The sequence below is a fragment of the Hyla sarda genome, chromosome 9 (genome assembly GCF_029499605.1).
Source record: "Hyla sarda isolate aHylSar1 chromosome 9, aHylSar1.hap1, whole genome shotgun sequence".
Classification (NCBI taxonomy): Eukaryota; Metazoa; Chordata; class Amphibia; order Anura; family Hylidae; genus Hyla; species Hyla sarda.
The window spans coordinates 26,186,753-26,208,659 of NC_079197.1; the positions used below are offsets into that span (position 1 = coordinate 26,186,753).

Below are 21,907 nucleotides of genomic sequence, written 5' to 3' on the forward strand. Positions count from 1 at the left end.
GGCGTACGCTGACGATGTCACTATTTTCGTCTCCTCACAGGAGGAGGTCGATGTGGTGATGTCGGAGGTGGACCGCTACTCGGAGGCATCCGGGTCCAAGATCAACCGGGATAAGTGTGAGAGTCTCTGGCTGGGAGGGGGGGATCCCACGTTTGATCTCCCGGACACCCTTCCAGGGCCCCAAGAATCAGCAAAAGTCTTAGGCATCACATTCGGCCAGGATGATTATCCCACCAAAAACTGGGATGGTAAGCTCCAGGATGCCGCTCAGAAGGTGGACCAGTGGAAGGTTTGGTCTATGACCCTCAGGGAAAGGGTACACCTGATCAAATCGTACCTGCTCCCTTTGTTTATCTATCTGGGCAGTGTATGTATCTTACCAGAGGCTTACTACACTAGGATCTACAGCCTGTTTTTCCAACTGTTATGGGGGAACAGGATGAACCTAGTCAGGAGGGAGGTTACGTACCACACGAGGAGACTAGGGGGTTTATCTATGGTAAACCCTGTGGTGTTCTTTACGAACACCTTCTTGAAAGCTAACATCGCAAACCTCTGGAAAGAGAGGGCTCCTCCGTGGGTACTCTCCTGTAGGGAATGGTTTCGGCCTTTCTTCCAGGAATGGGAGAGAGGAGGGCGAGTGAAGGACCTCCGCACGCCCCATGGATATCTTCCGGCTTATGCTACCCCGACTCTGAAGGCGATACGTCGGTGGGGTCTGGGAGTGTGGGAGATCGGGACCCAGTCAAGGCAGTTCCTTGACAAACGGGTTCTGTTGACCCATTTCCAGAAGCCTCTGGCGCTCAGGGACTGCCCAGGTCGGGATCTGAGGGTGGGGTTGTACCTTTTAAACATGAAAAGGATCCCCCAGAAGTTTTGGGACTTGGCCTGGCGCTGCTTTCAGGGGAAGCTATATGTAAGGGACAACCTGAAGTGCAGGAACTCTGATGACCGGGGATGTCCCCGAGAAGAGTGCGGGGACACGCTGGAAAGCATGGACCACTTCCTGCTTCATTGTCCCTTTAATATAGGGGTTTACAACAGGGTGGGCGCTTCCATTGGCTGGAGTCAACTTGCCGGCCTAACCTATCCGGAGTGGGCTTATGGGGCATTCAGGAACCTGGGTGGCCGAGATCGGGGCACTTTATTCTTAGTTAGTTTAGTGGTTAGGTACTACACGTGGAACGCACGGTGTTTAGTGTCGACCCAACAGAAAATCCTCTCCGAGGTGGAGGTCTGTAGGAACATCACCGGTGACCTCGGGAAGATCAGGTCTTTGGAGTATGGCAGTCTTGGTACCAGTAGGGCTTCTCTCCTGTGGAGAGGTTTTTCTTTTGATGTGCCCTAGGTACTAGACCTTTTTAGGTAGAGTACCTTTATTTTGGTTAGGGGCAGTGTTATAGGGATAGTGATAGGGTGAGAGCAGGGTCAGTTTTAATGGAGGGATAGAATTAGGGAAAATTGTAGGGGGGAGTTAGGGAAAGAGTTTAAAATTATTTTGATGTATCAAGTCTGCCATCCTTCTTCCTGGTGGTGGGCTAATGCATGCACACGCTAGCTTTTTGTTTTGTTTTAAGTTGATATGGTATGAAGGGCTTACAGGCGACCAAACTTGGGCCTAAGGTAGCTTTGGTTTAGTGTGTATATGTTAGTGTGTATAAGTTTGTGTGTAAGTTGGTTGGGAGGAGTGCTAGGTGGGGAGGGTATTTGTGGGTGGTGGTGTTTTGCTTTTCTTTTGGGGACCTGACATGGGTCAGTTAGGGACAGGACTTTGTGTACGAACGTTATGGACTCTGACCCATGTGCAGGAGGGGTGGTGTGGGAGTGGGTACAGTTTTAGTGTAGGGATTTTGGTAGGGTTTTCTATTGTTTTTGTAGGTTTTCTTTAGTGTATCTATATTTCTTTTTAGTTAAATACTATATTTTTATGTTCATGTGATTTTGTATGTATATTGTTTATATATTGTTTTCATTTTGTTTCTATATTACAGCATTACAGTAGTCATGGCAGTCGGACCAGTTATTATGTTACGTGGTTTACTTGATTTTATCATGTTGTTACGCTGTTTATTTTATAAAAAAATTTTTAATTCTTTTTTTTTTTTTTTTTTTTTTTTTGTAGCCAGGTAGTGCTAAATTTTATGTTTATATTTTGCTAAGCCAAGTTGTGCTTTTTTTATTTTTTATTTTGTGTTTCCCGAATATGGATGGTTTTGAGTTGTAGCCAGGTAGTGCAAAATTTTATTAATAGCCAAGCGCTATTTTTATGTTCATTTTTGGTATGCGTGTGAGTGTGGTTCGGTTAGGTGGGTTGGCATATTTTAGGTTTTTGTAAAGCTGGGCTGGCCGGTTAGGCAGGGTTTTGTTTTTGTTCTTTGGACCAGTGTATTTCTTATTTATGTTATAGCTGGTTAAGCTTGTTTTGTGTTTTTGTATAAGTTTTGTACTTTTATAATAAAAAAAGAGTGTCAGCAGAGAGCACTGTGGTCAGACGGAAAGGAAATTCAAAAAGAAAAGAACTTCCTCTGTAGTATACAGCAGCTGATAAGTACTGGAAGGATTAAGATTTTTTAAATAGAAGAAATTTACAAACATGTTTAACTTTCTGGCATCAGTTGATTTAAAAAAAATAAATGTTTTCCACTGGAGTACCCCTTTAAGGTGTCAATACATATTAGGTCAATGACTAACATTGCAGTGGAATTGCTTTTTATGTCATTCCATAATTCCAGCTGCTGCACAACTACAACTCCCAACATGCTCTTACTGCTGACATGGCAGGAGTGGTAAATTTGAAATAGCTGGAGGGCAACAGGTTGAGAACCACTGACAAAATATAATCCAACTATTGGCCGCCACTGTTGGTCGTGTTCATATCTGACCCTCAGTTGGCCGTTTCTTCTGAGGGGTCTTCAAGCCTTCAACATGTGAATTTTTCTCCCCGTTTTCCTCTTTCTTTGTCTTATGAAGCTTCACTTCTTTCTTCTGGACATTGGTTTCCTGTTTTTTATTATTTATTTCCTTTTTAGCTGGAGATTTCCACTGGGCACCATCAACCTGTCTATTTATTGCTGTTGTTCTCTTTGGTTTTGGTGGCTTTATGGCCGTAGTGTTATTATTCCTAGTTGTATTCAGCTCCAGGGCCGGTCTGGATGTTATCCTTGTAGTATCTCCTTTGACCTTCATCTGTTTTGTGTCTTTTTTTACTTCCTTGTGTTTTTGTGCTGTTACTTTTGCTTGGTTAAGCGTTGCTGCTGACTCAAGTGGAACTTGTGTCTTTTCTGCAAGATACAACATCTAGATTATAGTGATATATTCAGGTACCATGACTGCTGCAATATTATTCTTAGGTTTACCGGGAGACGTATAAACACTAAATGATTGAGTTAATAGATATGGCACCCACTAAATGGACTCACCAAATGCCAGTCAGATGCACATGCCAGATGCACACCAAATGCCAGACACTGACACACATAGAAGGCTCTTTCCTTCTCCAAGCACTTTTAATGCTGGAGTCTTAACACTTGGGCCAATATGGGCAATTTACAGCCAAAACAATGGACCCATCTGAACTTAAAGTGGTACTCCGCCCCTAGACATCTTATCCGCCCCCCTGCGATCTCTGTGCCGCATCGGCTTTCGTTTAGAGCGCCAGGTTCAGTGCTGGATGCTCATGACGTTACGGCTGTGGCCCGCTCGTGACGTCACAGCCAAGCCCCCTTAATGCAAGTCTATGGGAGGGGGCGTGATGGCCGTCACGCCCCCTTCCATAGACTTGCATTGAGGGGGCATGACCGTGACGTCACGAGCGGAGCGTGAACGTGACGTCATGAGCCTCTGCCCCGCATCGTCAGTCATCCGGCACGGAGCAAAGTTTGCTCCGTGCACCAGATGTCTGGGGTGCCGCAGCCGAGATGTCTAGGGGCGGAGTACCCCTTTAACCCCTTAAGGACAATGGACGTACTCCTACGCCCCCGTTTCCGAGTCCTTAAGGACCGAGGACGTAGGAGTACGTCCTGTCCTTTCCCGGCCCCCTGCCGCTAGCCGGAGGGGAGCCGGTGCCCGATGCCTGCTGAAATCAATCAGCAGGCATCGCGGCATATCGCCCAGGGGGGTCATTATGCCCCCCCATGTCGGCGATGGCCGCAGATCGCTGGACAATTCCGTCCAGCGATCTGCGGCGATTCCGGGTCAATCGGGTCTCCAGTGACCCGGTGACCCGGAATTACTGGCTGATCGGGGCCGTCAGAGACGGCCCCGAACAGCCAGAGCCTGCAGGGGTGAGGTGGCACTGATGCCACCTCACGATCGCCCTGATTCGTCGGCCGGATTACCGGCCTACGAATCAGGGCGCCTGCTGCGGGTGTCACTCCCGCACCCGCTCCGCCCCTCTTCCGGAGGACGTGAGCGGGTGCGGGACGTGCACCCCTGGTGCTGGGGACCCCGATCCCCGGCGTTAATGTTGGGATCGGGGCCCCAGGAGCGACGACGGCGGCGGCGGCAGCGGGACTGACCTGTGCGGCGATCAAGCAGCAGCAGGAGGTGAGTGACAGCCTCCTGCTGTTGCTTAGCAACAGCTCCCAGCATGCAAAAAGGGCATGCTGGGAGCTGTAGTTATGCAACAGGAGGAGGCAGACCACCACAACTCCCAGCATGCACTTATGGGCATGCTGGGACTTATGGTTTTGCAACAGCTGGAGGCACATTCTTTCTATGGAAAAATGTACCTTCAGCTGTTGTGTAACTACAACTCCCAGCTTGCACAAACAGCTTAAGTGCATGCTGGGAGTTGTAGTGGTGCATCTGGTGGTTGCATAACTACAACTCCCAGCATGCCCGTTGGCTGTCGGTGACTGCTGAGAGTTGTAGTTTTGCAACAGCTGAAGGCACACTGAGTTAAGTAGCAAACCAGTGTGTCTCCAGCTGTTGCATAACTACAATCGCCAGCATCCCCAGCCAAAGTAGTATGCCTCCCGCTGTTGCATAACTACAACACCCAGCATGCCCTTCCGCTGTCCGTACATGCTGGGGGTTGTAGCTTTTGCAACAGCTGAAGGCACACTGGTTGCAAAAGACTGAGTTTGTTGCCAAACTCAGTGTTTCACAACCTGTGTGTCTCCAGCTGTTGCAAAACTACAACTCCCAGCATGCACTGATAGACCGTACATGCTGGGAGTTGTAGTTTTGCAACAGCTGGATGTTCCCCCCCCCCCAATGTGAATGTACAGGGTACACTCACATGGGCGGAGGATTACAGTAAGTATCCGGCTGCAAGTTTGAGCTGCAGCAAATTTTCTGCTGCAGCTCAAGCTGCCAGCGAGAAACTACTGTGAACCCCCCGCCCGTGCGACTGTACCCTAAAAACACTACACTACCACACAATAAAATAAAAAGTAAAAAAACACTACATATACACATACCCCTACAATAAAAATGAAAAACGTCTGGTACGCCACCGTTTCCAAAACGGAGCCTCCAGCTGTTGCAAAACTACAACTCCCAACATGCACTGATAGACCGTACATGCTGGGAGTTGTAGTTTTGCAACAGCTGGATGTTCCCCCCCCCCCCCCCCCCCCCAATGTGAATGTACAGGGTACACTCACATGGGCGGAGGATTACAGTAAGTATCCGGCTGCAAGTTTGAGCTGAGGCAAATTTTCTGCCGCTGCTCAAACTGCCAGCGAGAAACTACTGTGAACCCCCCGCCCGTGCGACTGTACCCTAAAAACACTACACTACCACAAAAAATAAAATAAAAAGTAAAAAACACTACATATACACATACCCCTACACAGCCCCCCTCCCCTCCCCAATAAAAATGAAAAACGTCTGGTACGCCACTGTTTCCAAAACGGAGCCTCCAGCTGTTGCAAAACAACTACTCCCAGTATTACCAGATAGCCACTGACTGTCCAGGCATGCTGGGACTTTTACAACAGCTGGAGGCACCCTATTTGGGAATCACTGGCGTAGAATACCCCTATGTCCACCCCTATGCAATCCCTAATTTAGGCCTCAAATGCGCATGGCGCTCTCACTTTGGAGCCCTGTCGTATTTCAAGGCAACAGTTTAGGGTCACATATGGGGTATCGCCGTACTCGGGAGAAATTGTGTTACAAATTATGGGGGGTATTTTCTGCTATTACCCTTTTTAAAAATCTAAAATTTTTGGGAAACCAACATTTTAGGTAAAAATTTTTTTTTTTTTTTTTTACATATGCAAAAGTTGTGAATCACCTGTGGGGTATTAAGGTTCACATTACCCCTTGTTACGTTCCCCGAGGGGTCTAGTTTCCAAAATGGTATGCCATGTGTTTTTTTTTGCTGTCCTGGCACCATAGGGGCTTCCTAAATGCGGCATGCCCCCAGAGCAAAATTTGCTTTCAAAAAGCCAAATGTGACTCCTTCTCTTCTGAGACCTGTAGTGCGCCAGCAGAGCACTTCTCACCCCCATATGGGGTGTTTTCTGAAGCGGGAGAAATTGGGCTTCAAATTTTGGGGGGTATTTTCTGCTATTACCCTTTTTAAAAATGTAAAAATTTTGGGAAACCAAGCATTTTAGGTAAGAATTTTTTTTTTTTTTTAACAGATGCAAAAGTCGTGAAACACCTGTAGGGTATTAAGGTTCACTTTACCCCTTTTTACGTTCCCCGAGGGGTCTGGTTTCCAAAATGGTATGCCATGTGGTTTTTTTTTGCGGTTCTGGCACCATAGGGGCTTCCTAAATGCGGCATGCCCCCAGAGCAAAATTTGCTTTCAAAAAGCCAAATGTGACTCCTTCTCTTCTGAGACCTGTAGTGCGCCAGCAGAGCACTTTTCACCCCCATATGGGGTGTTTTCTGAATCGGGAGAAATTGGGCTTCAAATTTTGGGGGGTATTTTCTGCTATTATCCTTTTTAAAAATGTAACATTTTTGGGAAACCAAGCATTTTAGGTAAAACATTTTTTTTTATTTTTTACATATGCAAAAGTCGTGAATCACCTGTGGGGTATTAAGGTTCACTTTACCCCTTGTTATGTTCCCCGAGGGGTCTAGTTTCTAAAATGGTATGCCATGTGGTTTTTTTTTGCTGTCCTGGCACCATAGGGGCTTCCTAAAGGTGACATGCCCCCCAAAAACCATTTGTCGCTCCTTCCCTTCTGAGCCCTCTACTGCGCCCGCTGAACAATTAACATAGACATATGAGGTATGTGCTTACTCGAGAGAAATTGGGCTACAAATACAAGTAAAAATTTTCTCCTTTTTACCCCTTGCAAAAATTCAAAAATTGGGTTTACAAGAACATGCGAGTGTAAAAAATGAAGATTGTGAATTTTCTCCTTCACTTTTCTGCTATTCCTGTGAAACACCTAAAGGGTTAATACACTTATTGAATGTCATTTTGAATACTTTGGGGGGTGTAGTTTTTATAATGGGGTCATTTATGGGGTATTTCTAATATGAAGACCCTTCAAATCCACTTCAAACCTGAACTGGTCCATGAAAAATAGGGAGTTTGAAAATTTTGTGAAAAATTTCCAAATTGCTGCTGAACTTTGAAGCCCTCTGGTGTCTTCCAAAAGTAAAAACTCATAAATTTTATGATGCAAACATAAAGTAGACATATTGTATATGTGAACCCAAAAATGTTTTATTTTGAATATCCATTTTCCTTACAATCAGAGAGCTTCAAAGTTAGAAAAATGCAAAATTTTCATTTTTTTCATCAAATTTTGGGATTTTTCACCAAGAAAGGATGCAAGTTACCATAAAATTTTACCACTAAGTTAAAGTAGAATATGTCACGAAAAAACAATCTCGGAATCAGAATGATAACTAAAAGCATTCCAGAGTTATTAATGTTTAAAGTGACAGTGGTCAGAATTGCAAAAAACGCTCTGGTCCTTAAGGTGTAAAATGGCCTGGTCCTTAAGGGGTTAAACACCATAGGCTTCCATGTACATGTGGTTTAGCACCCATTTATTCTGTACAACTGCGCCCAATAAGTCAGCATACAGGACACAGGACATTATAAGTAAAGCCAGTCTTCTGGGATGATGCTTTTCTCATGCAGGAGGACCTAACCTTTTATGTTTCCATTCAACTATTCTATTATAAAGAGGGTATTCTGGCTTCTTTTGGAGTCTTCATGGTGAATCTGGTGGGTCCGGGCCTCTGTTGTGTGAAGAGGGGCATTCATGACCCATCAAATAGTCCTAAGGGGTCATCCTCTTCTAGGTTTAGTTTATGACAAGGGCGTTCATACCTATGATACTTTTATTATGTAGTTGCTCTAGGAATCATAAATGGGAAAGATAACTAAGGCTGGGTTCCCACTACGTTTTCTCCAATACGGGAGGGCATACGGCAGGGGAGAGCTAAAACCTCGCGCTCTCGTATGCCTTTCTATGTGCTCCCGTATGTAATTAATTTCAACCGCAGAGAAACGTTCGGTCGGCTCATTTTTGCGCCGTATGCGCTTTTACAACCAGACCTAAAACCGTGGTTGACCACGGTTTAGGTGCGGGGAAAAGCACATACGGTGCAAAAATGAGCCGACCGAACGTTTCACTGCGGTCGGCTCATTGAAATGAATTACATACTGGAGCGCATAGAAAGGCATACGGGAGCGCGAGGTTTTAGCTCCCCCCTGCTGTATGCGCTCCCGTGTGGGAGAAAACATAGTGGGAACCCAGCCTTAGGCGACCTCTATCCCCTTTTCCTATGAGCTGTCTGAATCCGTACATGACTCCTATTGTTCATGGTCACAGAAACATATGAAGGGGAAACATTCAGCTGGTCCTCCGACCACTCTATTTTACAGGGTCTCAGAAGGTGAAAGGTCAAAAAGGGGCAGGTGTTCATGAGGACAGGAGTGTGAACGTATGCATCAGCAGGGGGCCCTGGTTTTAGTCAACACTATGGAGCCCCCAGTAGTCTATGTACATGACAGATAGAGGTGCACTAAAATACTTTTAGTAATAATATACTACAGTACATACAATGTATACATCTTAAAGGGGTACGTTGGTGGAAAACATTATTATTATTTTTTTTTTTTATGAACTGGTACCAGAAAGTTAAACGGATTTGTAAATTACTTCAATTTAAAAATCTTAATCCTTTCAGTACTTATTAGCTGCTGAATACTACAGAGGAAATTCTTTTCTTTTTGAATTTCTTTTTTGTCTTGTCCACAGTTCTCTCTGCTGACACCCCTGTTCGTGTCAGGAACTGTCCAGAGCAGCATAGGTTTGCTATGGGGATTTTCTCCTGCTCTGGACAGTTCCTGATACGGGCATCAGGTGTCAGCACAGAGCACTGTGGACAATGCAAAAAAGAAATTCAAAAAGAAAAGAATTTCCTCTATAGCATCCAGCTGTCCAGCTGCTAATAAGTACTGGAAGGGTAAAGATTTTTTAATAGAAAGTAATTTACAAATCTGTTTAACTTTCTGGCACTAGTTGATTTAAAAAAAAAAAAAAGTTTTCCACCAGAGTACCCCTTTAAAGTAACAGTAGGAAAGAACAGTTGATCCAGCAATTCCTTAAAACACCTGTATTCCAGACAGTTAAAAGTTACAGGATGAGCACACATCACACCACCTAGCCGGTGATACACTCCAAATGGATGCGTTTCGAGCGCATGCTTCCTGCAACTTTTAAAGAGTAGCTCCCACCATCCTTTTTTTTTCTGTCCCTGCTTATTGCCCGTCTATCCCTAACCCCCTCCCTGCCTTTACATTTTTTTTTACTATATTAAAAATGGCTTTTTGTCTGCCTGGTAGTGTGCTCAGTTACCAGGCAGACTTCCTAAGCAGGTACGACGTCACTGATGCCTGCTGGGGGGGCTGACTTCCGCCCTTAGTTCAGGGTACCTCCAGCTGTTTCACCACTACAACTCCCAGCTTGCCCTGACATCTATTGGCTGTGAGTTGTAGTGGTGAAACAACTGGAGGCTCCCTGTGGTGAAAACAATATATGTTTGTTACGGCCCCAACCCGCTCCAACCCCACCCCCACCCCGAAAGTCACTTACCGAAGTGAAGGGCAGTCCTGAGGCCGGGAGGCGGGGCCGGCGTGCGAGGCCAGGGAGCCGCATCCTCTGCGCTCTCAGCGCTCACTCCCGCCTGTCTGATTGACAGGCAGGGAGCGAGCGCAGGCTGATTGGCTGACTGAATTAGGACCGATTGCCCAGCAGGCATCGATCCTAATTCAGTCGTGACGTCACAGCAGACTGCAGCCGGCCACTAGGAGGGAGACCCCTAGTGGCCGGTTTTCAAATATAAAATAAACTATTTTAATCCCCAAAAAATTATGAAAGTATTTTAGAGATATGTTGTAGTACATAAGTACTACAACATATTAAAAAAAAAGATTTTAAGATTTATGTTCTTCATTATACATCTTAAAGTCAATCACATCATACTGAATAACTTCCTATATAAAATAATTCATGGTCAACATTTTTCAATGTAAGAATCCCAACTTAAAGGGGTACTCTGGTGAAAACCTTTTTTCTTTTAAATTAACTGGTGGCAGAAAGTTAAACATATTTGTAAATGACTTCTATTAAAAAATCTTAATCCTTCCAGTACTTATTAGCTGCTGAATGCTACAGAGGAAATTCCTTTCTTTTTGGAACACTGATGACATCACGAGCACAGTGCTCTCTGCTGACATCTCTGTCCATTTTAGAAACCATGCATAGCAGATGTATGCTAAGGGCAGCATGGTGGCTCAGTGGTTAGCACTGCTGCCTTGCAGTGCTGGGGACTTGGGTTCAAATCCCACTAAGAACAACAATAAATAAAGCGTTATTATTATTATAATAACATCAGCAGAGAGAACTGTGGTCGTGATGTCATCAGAGAAGAGAGCATTCCAAAAAGAAAAGAATTTCCTCTGTAGTATTCAGCAGCTAATAAGTACAGGAAGGATTAAGATTTTTTAATAGAAGTAATTTACAAATATGTTTAACTTTCTGCCACCAGTTGATTTAAAAGAAAAAAGGTTTACACCAGAGTACCCCTTTAAGTTGTAGATACATTAGACAAGTAGATGCTGATAACATACCTGTCTTCACACAGATGGGGCAACATTCACCCGGAGGTATTTGTAATTTACCAGCAGGACAAGCAATATCCTCTTCACAGTCCAGAGGTTCACACACCTTCTTTCCTTGGTCACATACACATATGGTACATCGCTGTGGGGACCACGCGGCTCCATTGTACATGATCATCCCATTCACCAAGCATTGTCCTTTTCCTGGTAGGCAACAGACCCATAAGAGCTCATGTGAATACAAATATACAGCAACATTTTTATGTATTAATATCTAGTTTCTACTTTACAGATTAAAGGGGTATTCCAGGAAAATAAATTTTTTATATATATCAACTGGCTCCAGAAAGTTAAACATATTTGTAAATCACTTCTATTAAAGAATCTTAATCCTTCCAGTACTTATCCCATAGCAAACCTCTTATGCTCCGGACAGTTTCTGAGACAAACAGAGGTGTCAGCAGAGAGCACTGTTGTCAGGCAGAAAAGAACAACTCAACTTCAGCAGCTGATAACTATTGGAAGGATTAAGATTTTTTATAGAAGTAATCTATAACTTTCTGGAGCCAGTTGATCTAAAAAATAAAAAATAAAGTTTTTTCCTGGAATACCCCTTTAAGTAGATCACTTATTTTGTTTATGTCTAGTGAGTAGATCATTAAAGGGGTACTCTGGTGGAAAACATTTATTATTTTAATCAACAGGTGCCAGAAAGTTATACAGTTTTGTAAATTACTTCTATGTAAAAATCTTAAAGGGGTATTCCAGGATTTTTTTTTTATTTGACTAAGCTACAGGGGCTGTAAAGTTAGTGTAGTCCATAATATAGTGTCTGTACCTGTGTGTGACGGTTTTCTCACAATTCTTATGTGATTTTCACCCCAATATTTATTTTTAACAGCATACAAAATGACTGCTGTCTCTGAATTTTTCCCAGCTTGCAATGCGGTCGAGACCTGACTCACTAGTCAGCTGATGACAGGGAGCCTGTCTGCTTCAATGGGTGGAGCGATCAATCTGCAAGTAATGCAACAGCTGGAGGCACCCTGATTGAAGACCACAGGTCTGCAGCTCATTTGTTTCAATGGGTGGGGTGGCTGATGTATGGGAAGGAGGAAATGGAATTATGGGATTTGTAGGCAAACAAGAAAACTCAAACAGGAAATACCAGTTCGCAGAAAGCTAGCCACAGTGTTATGGTAATCTCACAACATAGCCATTTAGCCCAAGACAAGCGCAGATCCTTCCTAAACATGTCCATTACTGTCTGCCAGGTACGTACTAAAATCACCTTATGGTGGATAACCCCTTTAATCCTTCCAGTACTTATCAGCTGCTGCATGCTCCAGAGGAAGTTCTTTTCTTTCAGAATTTCCTTTTTGTCTGACCACAGTGCTCTCTGCTGACACATCGGTCCATCTCTGGAACTTTCCAGAGCAGGATAGGTTTGCTAAGGGGATTAGTTCCAGCTCTGGACAGTTCCTGACATGGACGGAGGTGTCAGCAGAGAGCACTGTGGTCATACTGAAAAGAAATTAAAAAAGAAAAGAACTTCCTCTGTAGTATACAGCAGTTGATAAGTACTAGATGGATTAAGATTTTTAAATAGAAGTAATTTACAAATCTGTTTAACTTTCTGGCACCAGTTGATTTAAAGAAAAATATTTTCCTCCAGAGTACCTCTTTAAGAGGAGGAAGAACATTATTCTGCAGCATCTTGAGGTACTCACACCTGCTAAGTACACACACTCCTTTCTGCTACACTCTCTTAACCAAAAATGTGACTAGGAGCAGAGAAAAATGGTGCCAGGATTCATGAGGTAACAAATTGTCAAAGATTTTGTGGTGTCCCGGTCCCTGTCTAAAGTCCCCTAAGCTAGAGTCCCTCCATCAAACAGAGCTCTCCTGCAGGGCTTGCCCCTTGGTCGCCTCATATAAATGTATTTCTGTATAGTGCACAAAAGTATAGGACCTACCCAGGTCACTTGATATATTATAATGGTTGTATAGATATTTAGGACCTTCCAGGGTCATGTGATGATATCATGTGATGTACCCAGAGTTCTCTGGGTTCAGGACCTACAGGCTTTACAGCCAATTGGATTAGTCCAGCCCCCCTAGTATTTAAGGGGCTGTAGTCACTAAATTCTCTCTCTTGGTTCCTGCTCATCATCCTGTACACTTCAGCAATACCAATTCAAGCACAATTGCAACTAGGCCAAAGCCTAAAGAACCAGCAGCCACTAAAACCGTGAGTTATAAAGCTTTGTTTCCTAAATCCTTGTGACTACTATTCAACTCAACTCATACAATTAGTAGCACAGTGGCCTGCTTAAAGCTAAAGACTATTAGTCCCAGCAAAGCCTGTGAGGAACCTGCATCCCGGTTACCTCAAGAGAGACTGTATGTTTATAAAGACTGTTTGCATACGAAGTTCAGTAAAAGTTCCAGTTAACTCATAAATTCAAGCTGTGGACATTCCGTTTATTTCCTGCTGTTTTTGGGCCGGTTGGTGGCAGGGCCAGACTTTATCAATCGAGTGCAGAGCACGCAGATCATTGTGGTTTTATGAAACCACAATGATCTGTATGAGGAATCTAATGATTCCTCCTAAAAGTCCCCTAAGTGGACTAAAAGTGTAAAAAAAAAAAGTTTAAAAAAAGTTTAGAAACACACACATTAACCCCTTCTTTATTAAAAGTTTAAATCACCCCCTTTTCCCAAATTCCATATTAAAAATATGTAACCTTAATAAAAATAAACATATGTGGTATCGCCGCGTGCGTAAATGTCTGAACTATAAAAATATATCATTAATTAAACCGCACGGTCAATGGTGTACACGCAAAAAAATTCCGAAGTCCAAAATAGCGTATTTTTAGTCACTTTTCATACCATAAAAAAAGGAATAAAAAGTGATCAAGAAGTCCAACCAAAATAAAAATGATACCGATCAAAACTTCAGATCACGGCGCAAAAAATTAGCCCTCAAACCACCCTGTACATCTAAAAATAAAAAAGTTATAGGGGTCAGAAAAGGACAATTTTAAATGTATAAATTTTCCTGCATGTAGTTATGCTTTTTTCCAGAAGTACGACGAAATCACCTATATAAGTAGGGTATCATTTTAATCGTATGGACCTACAGAATAAAGATAAGGTGTCATTTTTACCGAAAAATGTACTGCCTAAAAACAGAAGCCCCCAAAATTTACAAAATGGTGTTTTTTCTTCAATTTTGTCGCACAATGATTTTTTTTTCCGTTTCGCCATAAATGTTTGTTTTCCAAAGTAGAATTGGTGGCGCAAAAAATAAGCCCTCATATGGATTTTTAGGTGCAAAATTGAAAGGGTTATGATTTTTAAAAGGTGAGGAGGAAAAAACGAAAGTGTAAAAACAGAAAAATGCTTGGTCCTTAAGGGGTTAAATGAAATTAAAAAAATTACAATTACAAAATTAAAACAGATGACAAAACATCTAGGTCAGTGGTCTCCAACCTGCAGACCTCCAGATGTTGCAAAACTACAATTCCCAGCATGCTAGGAATTGTAGTTTTGCAACATCTGGAGGTCCGCAGGTTGGAGACCACTGATTTAGGTGATATGTTTTACTTGTGTATGTATGGCAAGTACATGGGGTCCTTTTTTATTTCTTAGTATTAATTTGCTATGTATGTCACTGATGGGAAAAATGGGTTTCAAATACAGCGTGATTCCATATATATATATATAACATTTATTTTGGCCTTATATTTTTTTTCTGGCTGAAACTTAAACTAAAGCAAATATCCAATCATACTATTACTGCTTTTCATCTGTAGTCTCTAGATGTAGTCAGAACTTGATTACTATACTTGACGCTGACATATTCCTATAAGACTCACATCACACCCCATCCTTTTTTTTTCTTTTTACTCCTGAAATAATGACATTTTTTCTTGCAGCCTTTTCCTGCCGCTCCCATAACAATAAAAATGTCACTTATCAAGCGTCAGCTTCTACCTACATAAAGCAATGCTGCAGCAAAAGTAATATTTCCATTGTCCCCTCTACATATTCCCATTAGCCAAGGGAACATTGATCTGTGGTGTCCCGGTACCGGATTGCATCCACTACCTAGTGTAGAGGTCCCCAAAGTCCGAGTAACTACGTTCAGGTAGGGTTCCTCAGGTGGGACAGCCCCTAGTCGCCTCTCCTCAAGTCTATCTCTAATGCTAATGTATGAATATATTTAATAATTATATATATTCTATGGGAATGTAAAGTACTTACCTTGTTTGGCGTCGCAGGACCTTCGGTCATGTGACCATGCTAGTAACCTCTATGGTATGTTGTAGGACCTTAGGAGGCCCTTGGGTCACGTGTTACCCACAAATCTCTGTAATGGTGATTGACATGAGTATGGACCAATTAGCGTTAGTCCAGCCCCTGCCCATATAGGGGGCTGCGTCCAATTATTGCTCTCTTGGGTTGCTGCTCTCGTGGATACCGGACTAACAGGACGGTTCTGCGCAACTTTCAAAGACACGCTAGGCCTAAAAAACCTGCCGGCCTCAGCTGAACCAAAACCGTGAGTTGAAATCTAACTCCCTGCTAAAGCTAGCGTGACTACTGGACCACAACTAATTCCCCTAAATCCAGTGGAACAATGCACATTACCAAAGACTCTAAATGCTAATTCCCAACCAAAGTCGTTGTTATGCTTAGAGACTGTTATGTTATTGAAGCTTGCAGAAAACCTTCAGTAAAAATTAATACTGTTTCAGAAAACTCTCTGGTTGTGGACAATCCATTATTCTCTACCTCCCTATCGCTCTTGGGAAGGGTGGCGGTAGGACAAGCATTATTGAGGAGCCCTCACCCTGGCGTCACGAATAGCAAGGGTTAACAAGCACCCTTTAATTGTTGCACAGCTACACTCCCCATACCCTACATCCCCCAGGCTATCACATAGCTGTAGGATCTTATAAATTGAAGATGATCTCCACACATCAGTTATTAGTACAGGATCATTTATTATCTGAGAATGGAAGATCAGGAGTGAAGGTACGGGTTTGTGCCAGCTCCTTGGCTTAGTGATGCCAAGCATCTGAAACCAATATTATAAGTAGTGTTGAGCGGCATAGGCCATATTCGAATTCGCGAATATTCGCGAATATATGGACGAATATTCGTCATATATTCGCGAATATTCGCATATTCGTTATATTCTCGTTTTATTTTCGCATATGCAAAAATACGCGTATGCGAAAATTAGCATATGTGAAAATTCGCATATGCGAAAAGTAACATATGCTAATTTTCGTATATGCGAATTTTCGCACGCCAGTCTCATACAGTGGTATTACAGCCTTCTTTACACCACACAAGCTGGAAGCAGAGAGGGATGATCACTGTGATGTGTACTGTGAAGAAAAAAAAAAACAAAAAAAAAAACGAATATTCGTAATTACGAATATGTGGCGCTATATTCGCGAAATCCGCGAATTCGCAAATATGCGATATTCGCGAATAATATTCGCATTGCGAATATTCGCGAGCAACACTAATTATAAGAGGAAGCAGAATATTGATGGCTGCATTACTGGGGTTTATTATTATTAACATTTTCCTTGTGAAAGTTAGAAGCTCTGAAGAAACTGTAAACATATTAGAATTTTCCAAAAACTTCATGTTTGAGGTTTTTTTTTAAGGAAAACTGTCATCAGTGTCACCACACTAACCTGTTGGTACAGATATATAGTGAGAGTGACCCTGATGATAACCATACTCATCTGTCCCCAATCGGAGGTCCTGTTCTCCCGCTATTTTCCTCTGTTTTTTTTTTTTTCCCGGCTGCAGATTTGGGGCACAGACTGAGCTTCCTGACGTCACCGCTTTGTTTGCTCACAGCTGGGTCCTGCAAAGAAACAGCAGCGGGGCCCGGCAGAAAAGCAGGAGGCTCCGCCCATGCCCCAAGCCTGCTGTCGGAGGATGGAGGAAGATAGTGGGAGAACAGGACCACGGATAGGGGACAGGTAAGTATGGTTTCATCAGTGTAACCCACACTACCTGTCTGTACCAAAAGGAGACAGTTTTCCTATGAGAATGTTGGTTTGTCCATTAGAGGAAAAAGGGCAACAAACACACGACAAGAATTGTGCACACTGTAAATAGGGACATGTAAGGGATTACGGCAAACCTGTAAGGTGTGAAAAAAGATTCTTAGCATACCTTCTTTATTTCAATAGTCCTCTCCATCTGTGACTTATTAGCCTTTTCATTGATAAAAATGAGACTCAAGTGCCCAAGGGGTGTTCCCCAGCAGGTAGGTCCAGACTATGTCCTCTTTATTACAGCCCCATGCCTGCTTGCATCCACCTACCCTGTTTGACTGACAGCGAATAGATAAAGAGGAGATGGGCTGGACTTACTTGGGCTTTTTCCATGCTGGAGAATGCCTTCTGGGCCCTTGAGCCTCATTTGCATATTAACATAAAGCTTATATATAATATCGCCGATTTAGGAGACTTAGGGGAGCTTATGTATAACCCTGTTTTCCAGCCGACATGTCCCCTTTAACCTTACAATGGATCAAAGCTTTAGGACTATGTTGATCAAAAGCATAAATGGCTGTACCCCGATATAGAGTAGAAGGGGGTTACCAGGACTCTTATTGATGGCCATCAATGTCTGGCCAGTGAGGGTCCGACGCCTATTACACCTGCCCGGTGCCAGATGTTTGACCTGACAGCTGACACCCCTGCCAATTACCTGTCACCTGCCAGAGCCATGGGGCTACATATGCAGAAGTGAATAGGAGCGGAGCTGCAGTAACTCAACATATCCACTACACAATGTATGGAGCCACTTCCAGCTCTGTTCTCTGTGTATACATGTGCTGTGACTCTGACCAACATCTGATCATTTTCGTGCCCGTTGTCAAACCCCAACGATCGGATATCCTGAGTCTAGGCCTTCAATAAAAACAGTTTTGAAAGCCCCCCCAAAAATTGCCATAGCAAGAAAATTGTTCCAGGAGCTGTGTAAAAATAAGGGGTTGTCTTTATGAGACGACCGCATTAACATTAGAATGAATACCTAATAGCACCATGTGGGGCTGAAGGGCCATCCCCATTGCTTCCCTGTTAGCAGAACAAAGCCTTCTTAAAAGGAATGCACATCAAAATGTAACCTATTGTTTAAACTAAGTTTTTATGTTTAAAATTTTTGGGTATTTGATAGTGATGTTTTTTTTATTTTTTTATTTTACTATCTATATTTTGGAATAATCCTGAAATTCTGCAGTTTTCATTTTCACCACAAGGCCTAAATCTTCCTGTTCTGTATGTGATTATTAGAAGGAGCCTGCTGGGAAGTGCTCTGTATAGTATTACAGAGAAAGGGGATGTTAGTATTTAAAGAAGGCAATAGGAGCTCAGCCTCCCCCTCAGCACAGGTTACAAAGGTCACAGAGAATGTTTAGATACCCACCCTATACAAAAAATAGGATCTGCAGATGTTCATTGTTACCATGCCATAAACCATATCTTTAAAGGGGTATTCCAGGAAAAAACTTTTTTTTTTTTTATATATATATATCAACTGGCTCCAGAAAGCTTAACAGATTTGTGAATTACTTCTATTAAAAAATATTAATCCTTTCAGTACTTATGAGCTTCTGAAGTTGAGTTGGTCTTTTCTGTCTAAGTGCTCTCTGACGACACGTGTCCCGGGAACCGCCCAGTTTAGAAGCAAATCCCCATAGCAAACCTCTTCTAAACTGGGCGGTTTCCGAGACACGTGTCATCAGAGAGCACTTAGACAGAAAAGGACAACTCAACTTCATAAGTACTGAAAGGATTAAGATTTTTTAATAGAAGTAATTTACAAATCTGTTAAGCTTTCTGGAGCCAGTTGATATATATATATATAAAAAAGTTTTTTCCTGGATAACCCCTTTAAATGTTGCCACAATAATGATATATTAAAAAAAAGTTACAATCATAAAATAAATTAAAAAAAGAACATGTTTTAGTATCTGCTTCTAATTAGGGAAACAATCTAGGTGATGCATTATCTTCAAGTCATTGAGAACATTATAGTTTTGGTTCATGAAATGTGAAGAACCTATGACTTCTAGAAAGGATTAGAAATACTGCCCCCAGTGGCTGGATTTTTTATTTTTACAACTGCCCATATATTAAATATAGCAGGGACTTGCTAAAATACTAATCTCCCAATATAGTGTTAACACCTGAATTATTTCCGTTAGCTTTGGGTCAGATCCAAAATGCTGCAGGGTCGGGGAGGGATATCCATATTTCCTGCAGCTTGGCTGTTATCCTTCCCTAACCTACAGACTATCTTAGGACAGCCTGCTGACAGGTTCAAGGAAAATAATGGGAAGACTTCATAAGGTTTTTATTTGTACATTCTGAGTGATCACTGCAGAAGATAGCAGATAGATGGATACATTCTAAATCTTAAAGGGGTACACCAGGAAGAGCCTTTATATATATATATATATATATATATATATATATATATATATATATATATATATATATCTCAACTGGCTACAGAAAAAACAGATTTGTAAAATTTTTAATCCTTCCAATAATTATCAGCTGCTGAAGTTGAGTTGTTCTTTTCTGTCTGACAACAGTGCTCTCTGCTGACATCTCTGCTTGTCTTGGGAACTGCATGGAATAGAATAGGTTTGCTATGGGGATTTGCTTCTACTCTGGACAGTTCCCGAGACAGGTGTCATCAGAAAGCATTTAGACAGAAAAGAACAACTCAAATTCAGCAGCTCATAAGTACTCAAAGGATTAAGATTTTTTTAATTGAAGTAATTTACAAATCTGTTTAACTTTCTGGAGCCAGTTGATATACAAAAAAAAAGTTTTTCCTGGATAACCCCTTTGAATAAAGTAATTAAATAAACCAGGGAATATAGCTGAATCCTGTGCCTATCCATAGATTAGTTCACCATCTATGGGACCAGGGTTCCCACCCTAGATGCTTAGTCCATAAGGCCCAGTGTCTCACCCTTGAGTAGTGACAGGTGAGTGCACACGTTGAACACCCCCTTAGACTGACCCCGTATGAAATAAGGAGAGAGAGATAATAAATAACCACTCAAGAACCTTACCTGCAATTAAGGGACCACCCAACGTGGCTGCCTCTCCTTTCCTTTGTCTGGCGGTGCTGTGCTCAGGAACCTTCTCAGTTGAGGATGAAGATGTGTCTTCCACGAGATTGGTGTTGCTTGTCTTTGGGGCCTCTTGGTGAAGGCCCATGCTTAATTTCTCTCGAAGCTTTTGGGCCCAGCCAGAGGATCCCAAAATACCGAAAAACAACAGGGTAAGAAGTAGCTTCATGTTGTTTATGCTTAATTCTTAAAGTTGGATGTTGGTATCTGCTCCTCTGAACTGCAAAGTGACTGCAAGAAGATCAACCCCAGCCTATTCCGAAACGATATTTCCTGGAGGGTTTAACTTAAACACAAGGTGAACTCCTTTCTCCTTCCCCTCTACAGAATTTATTTTCTGTCCAAACAAACACTTCCATCACTTGTGATCCCCTTCGATGCAAACAGCTCCTCGGGATGGTTCCTCTATGCCTTGAAAGCATTGGTTGAACAAGCCCATGGTTTTTTATCAAGCTTCGGAGAGATTGGACGTTTCTAAGTGTTTTGAATATAAAATTACCGTAGAGCATCTTGCAGCGAGGTCTGCGGCCTAGTCCCTATGAATAGGACCTCTGTTTGTTCACAAGCAACACTCAGTAGGGTTGGGGGAGTTGGAATTGCGATCAGGTTAATACACAGCAACCTTTCTCTGCTATTTCCTGTGTAGAGTTGCTATGTAGACAGAGCGTTGGAGAACAGCATATGGCACATCTCAGGTTTACCAATACTGCTACAAGGCTGAGACAGTTATACCTTGGGGTCAAATGAATTTAGACAGGTTTTCCCATTTCTGTAAGTCCTGATTAAATACAGTATATTGGCGAATTAATGTATGTATTTATGGATATTTATTCACTATCCCTCTCAATAAAATGTTAATCTTATTTGACTCTGAGGGGCTGTCAGCAATGTGTAAGCACTTAAAGAGTACACCTTATACTGGGCTTAGGGTCATATAGGCAAATTCATGTTCACAGTTGTAAGTCAACCCCACCAGGAATAGCACTAAATACAAGGACTGTTTAAGAAACTTGCCTTACAAATGTAATAGCACTGATAAACTGTATATCATAGTTTATAGCCCATGGTTAGTGCTGCTAAGCTCTGAAGATTATCACCTTGAGTCTTTAGACTCACGTACCATAAAGGTACAAAAGGCAGCTGAAATGGGGTTTATAGAAAAGGGGGCTCCAGCTCAGATTAGCCATTAGCCATCTCCATATTTTCCCATGGTTAGTGAATACTTAAAGGGGTACTCCTGGTAACTGGTGTCAGAAAGTTAAACAGATTTATAAATGACTTCTATTAAAAAAAATTGCAATCCTTCCAGTACTTATCAGCTGCTGTAGGCTCCAGAGGAAATTGTGTAGTTCTTTACAGTCTGACCACAGTGCTCTCTGCTGACACCTCTGTCCATATCAGGAACTGTCCAGAGCAGGAGCAAAATGTATTAATGGCCTACACTGAGGACAAGCAGGGCTCTATACACTGAGGACAAGCAGGACTCTGTACACTGAGGACAAGCAGGGCTCGGTACACTGAGGACAAGCAGGGCTCTGTACACTGAGGACAAGCGAAACGCTGTACACTGAGGACAAGTAGGGCTCTGTACACTGAGGACAAGCAGGGCTATGTGCAGTGAGGACAAGCAGGGACCTGTACACTGAGGACAAGCAGGG

General features: G+C 42.6%; 1 protein-coding gene across 7 annotated transcripts in view; it reads right to left on the reverse strand.

Moving 5' to 3' along the window:
- The window catches only part of LOC130291676 (extracellular matrix protein 2-like), a 100,993-nt gene that overhangs the window by 44,090 nt on the left and 34,996 nt on the right, over window positions 1-21,907 (reverse strand). For 3 of the 7 annotated variants that reach the window (XM_056540757.1, XM_056540759.1, XM_056540756.1), the window contains exons 2-3: window positions 11,063-11,257; window positions 2,883-3,281 (exon numbers count right to left, since the gene is read on the reverse strand). In XM_056540757.1, coding sequence (XP_056396732.1) covers window positions 2,883-3,281; window positions 11,063-11,231 — 568 coding nt within the window. In that variant the 5' untranslated portion in view covers window positions 11,232-11,257. Of the gene's footprint in view, window positions 1-2,882; window positions 3,282-11,062; window positions 11,258-12,783; window positions 12,803-15,325; window positions 15,422-20,189; window positions 21,141-21,907 lie in introns of those variants that run through there. The other 4 variants (XM_056540755.1, XM_056540760.1, XM_056540761.1 and 1 more) reach the window with 4 other exon arrangements.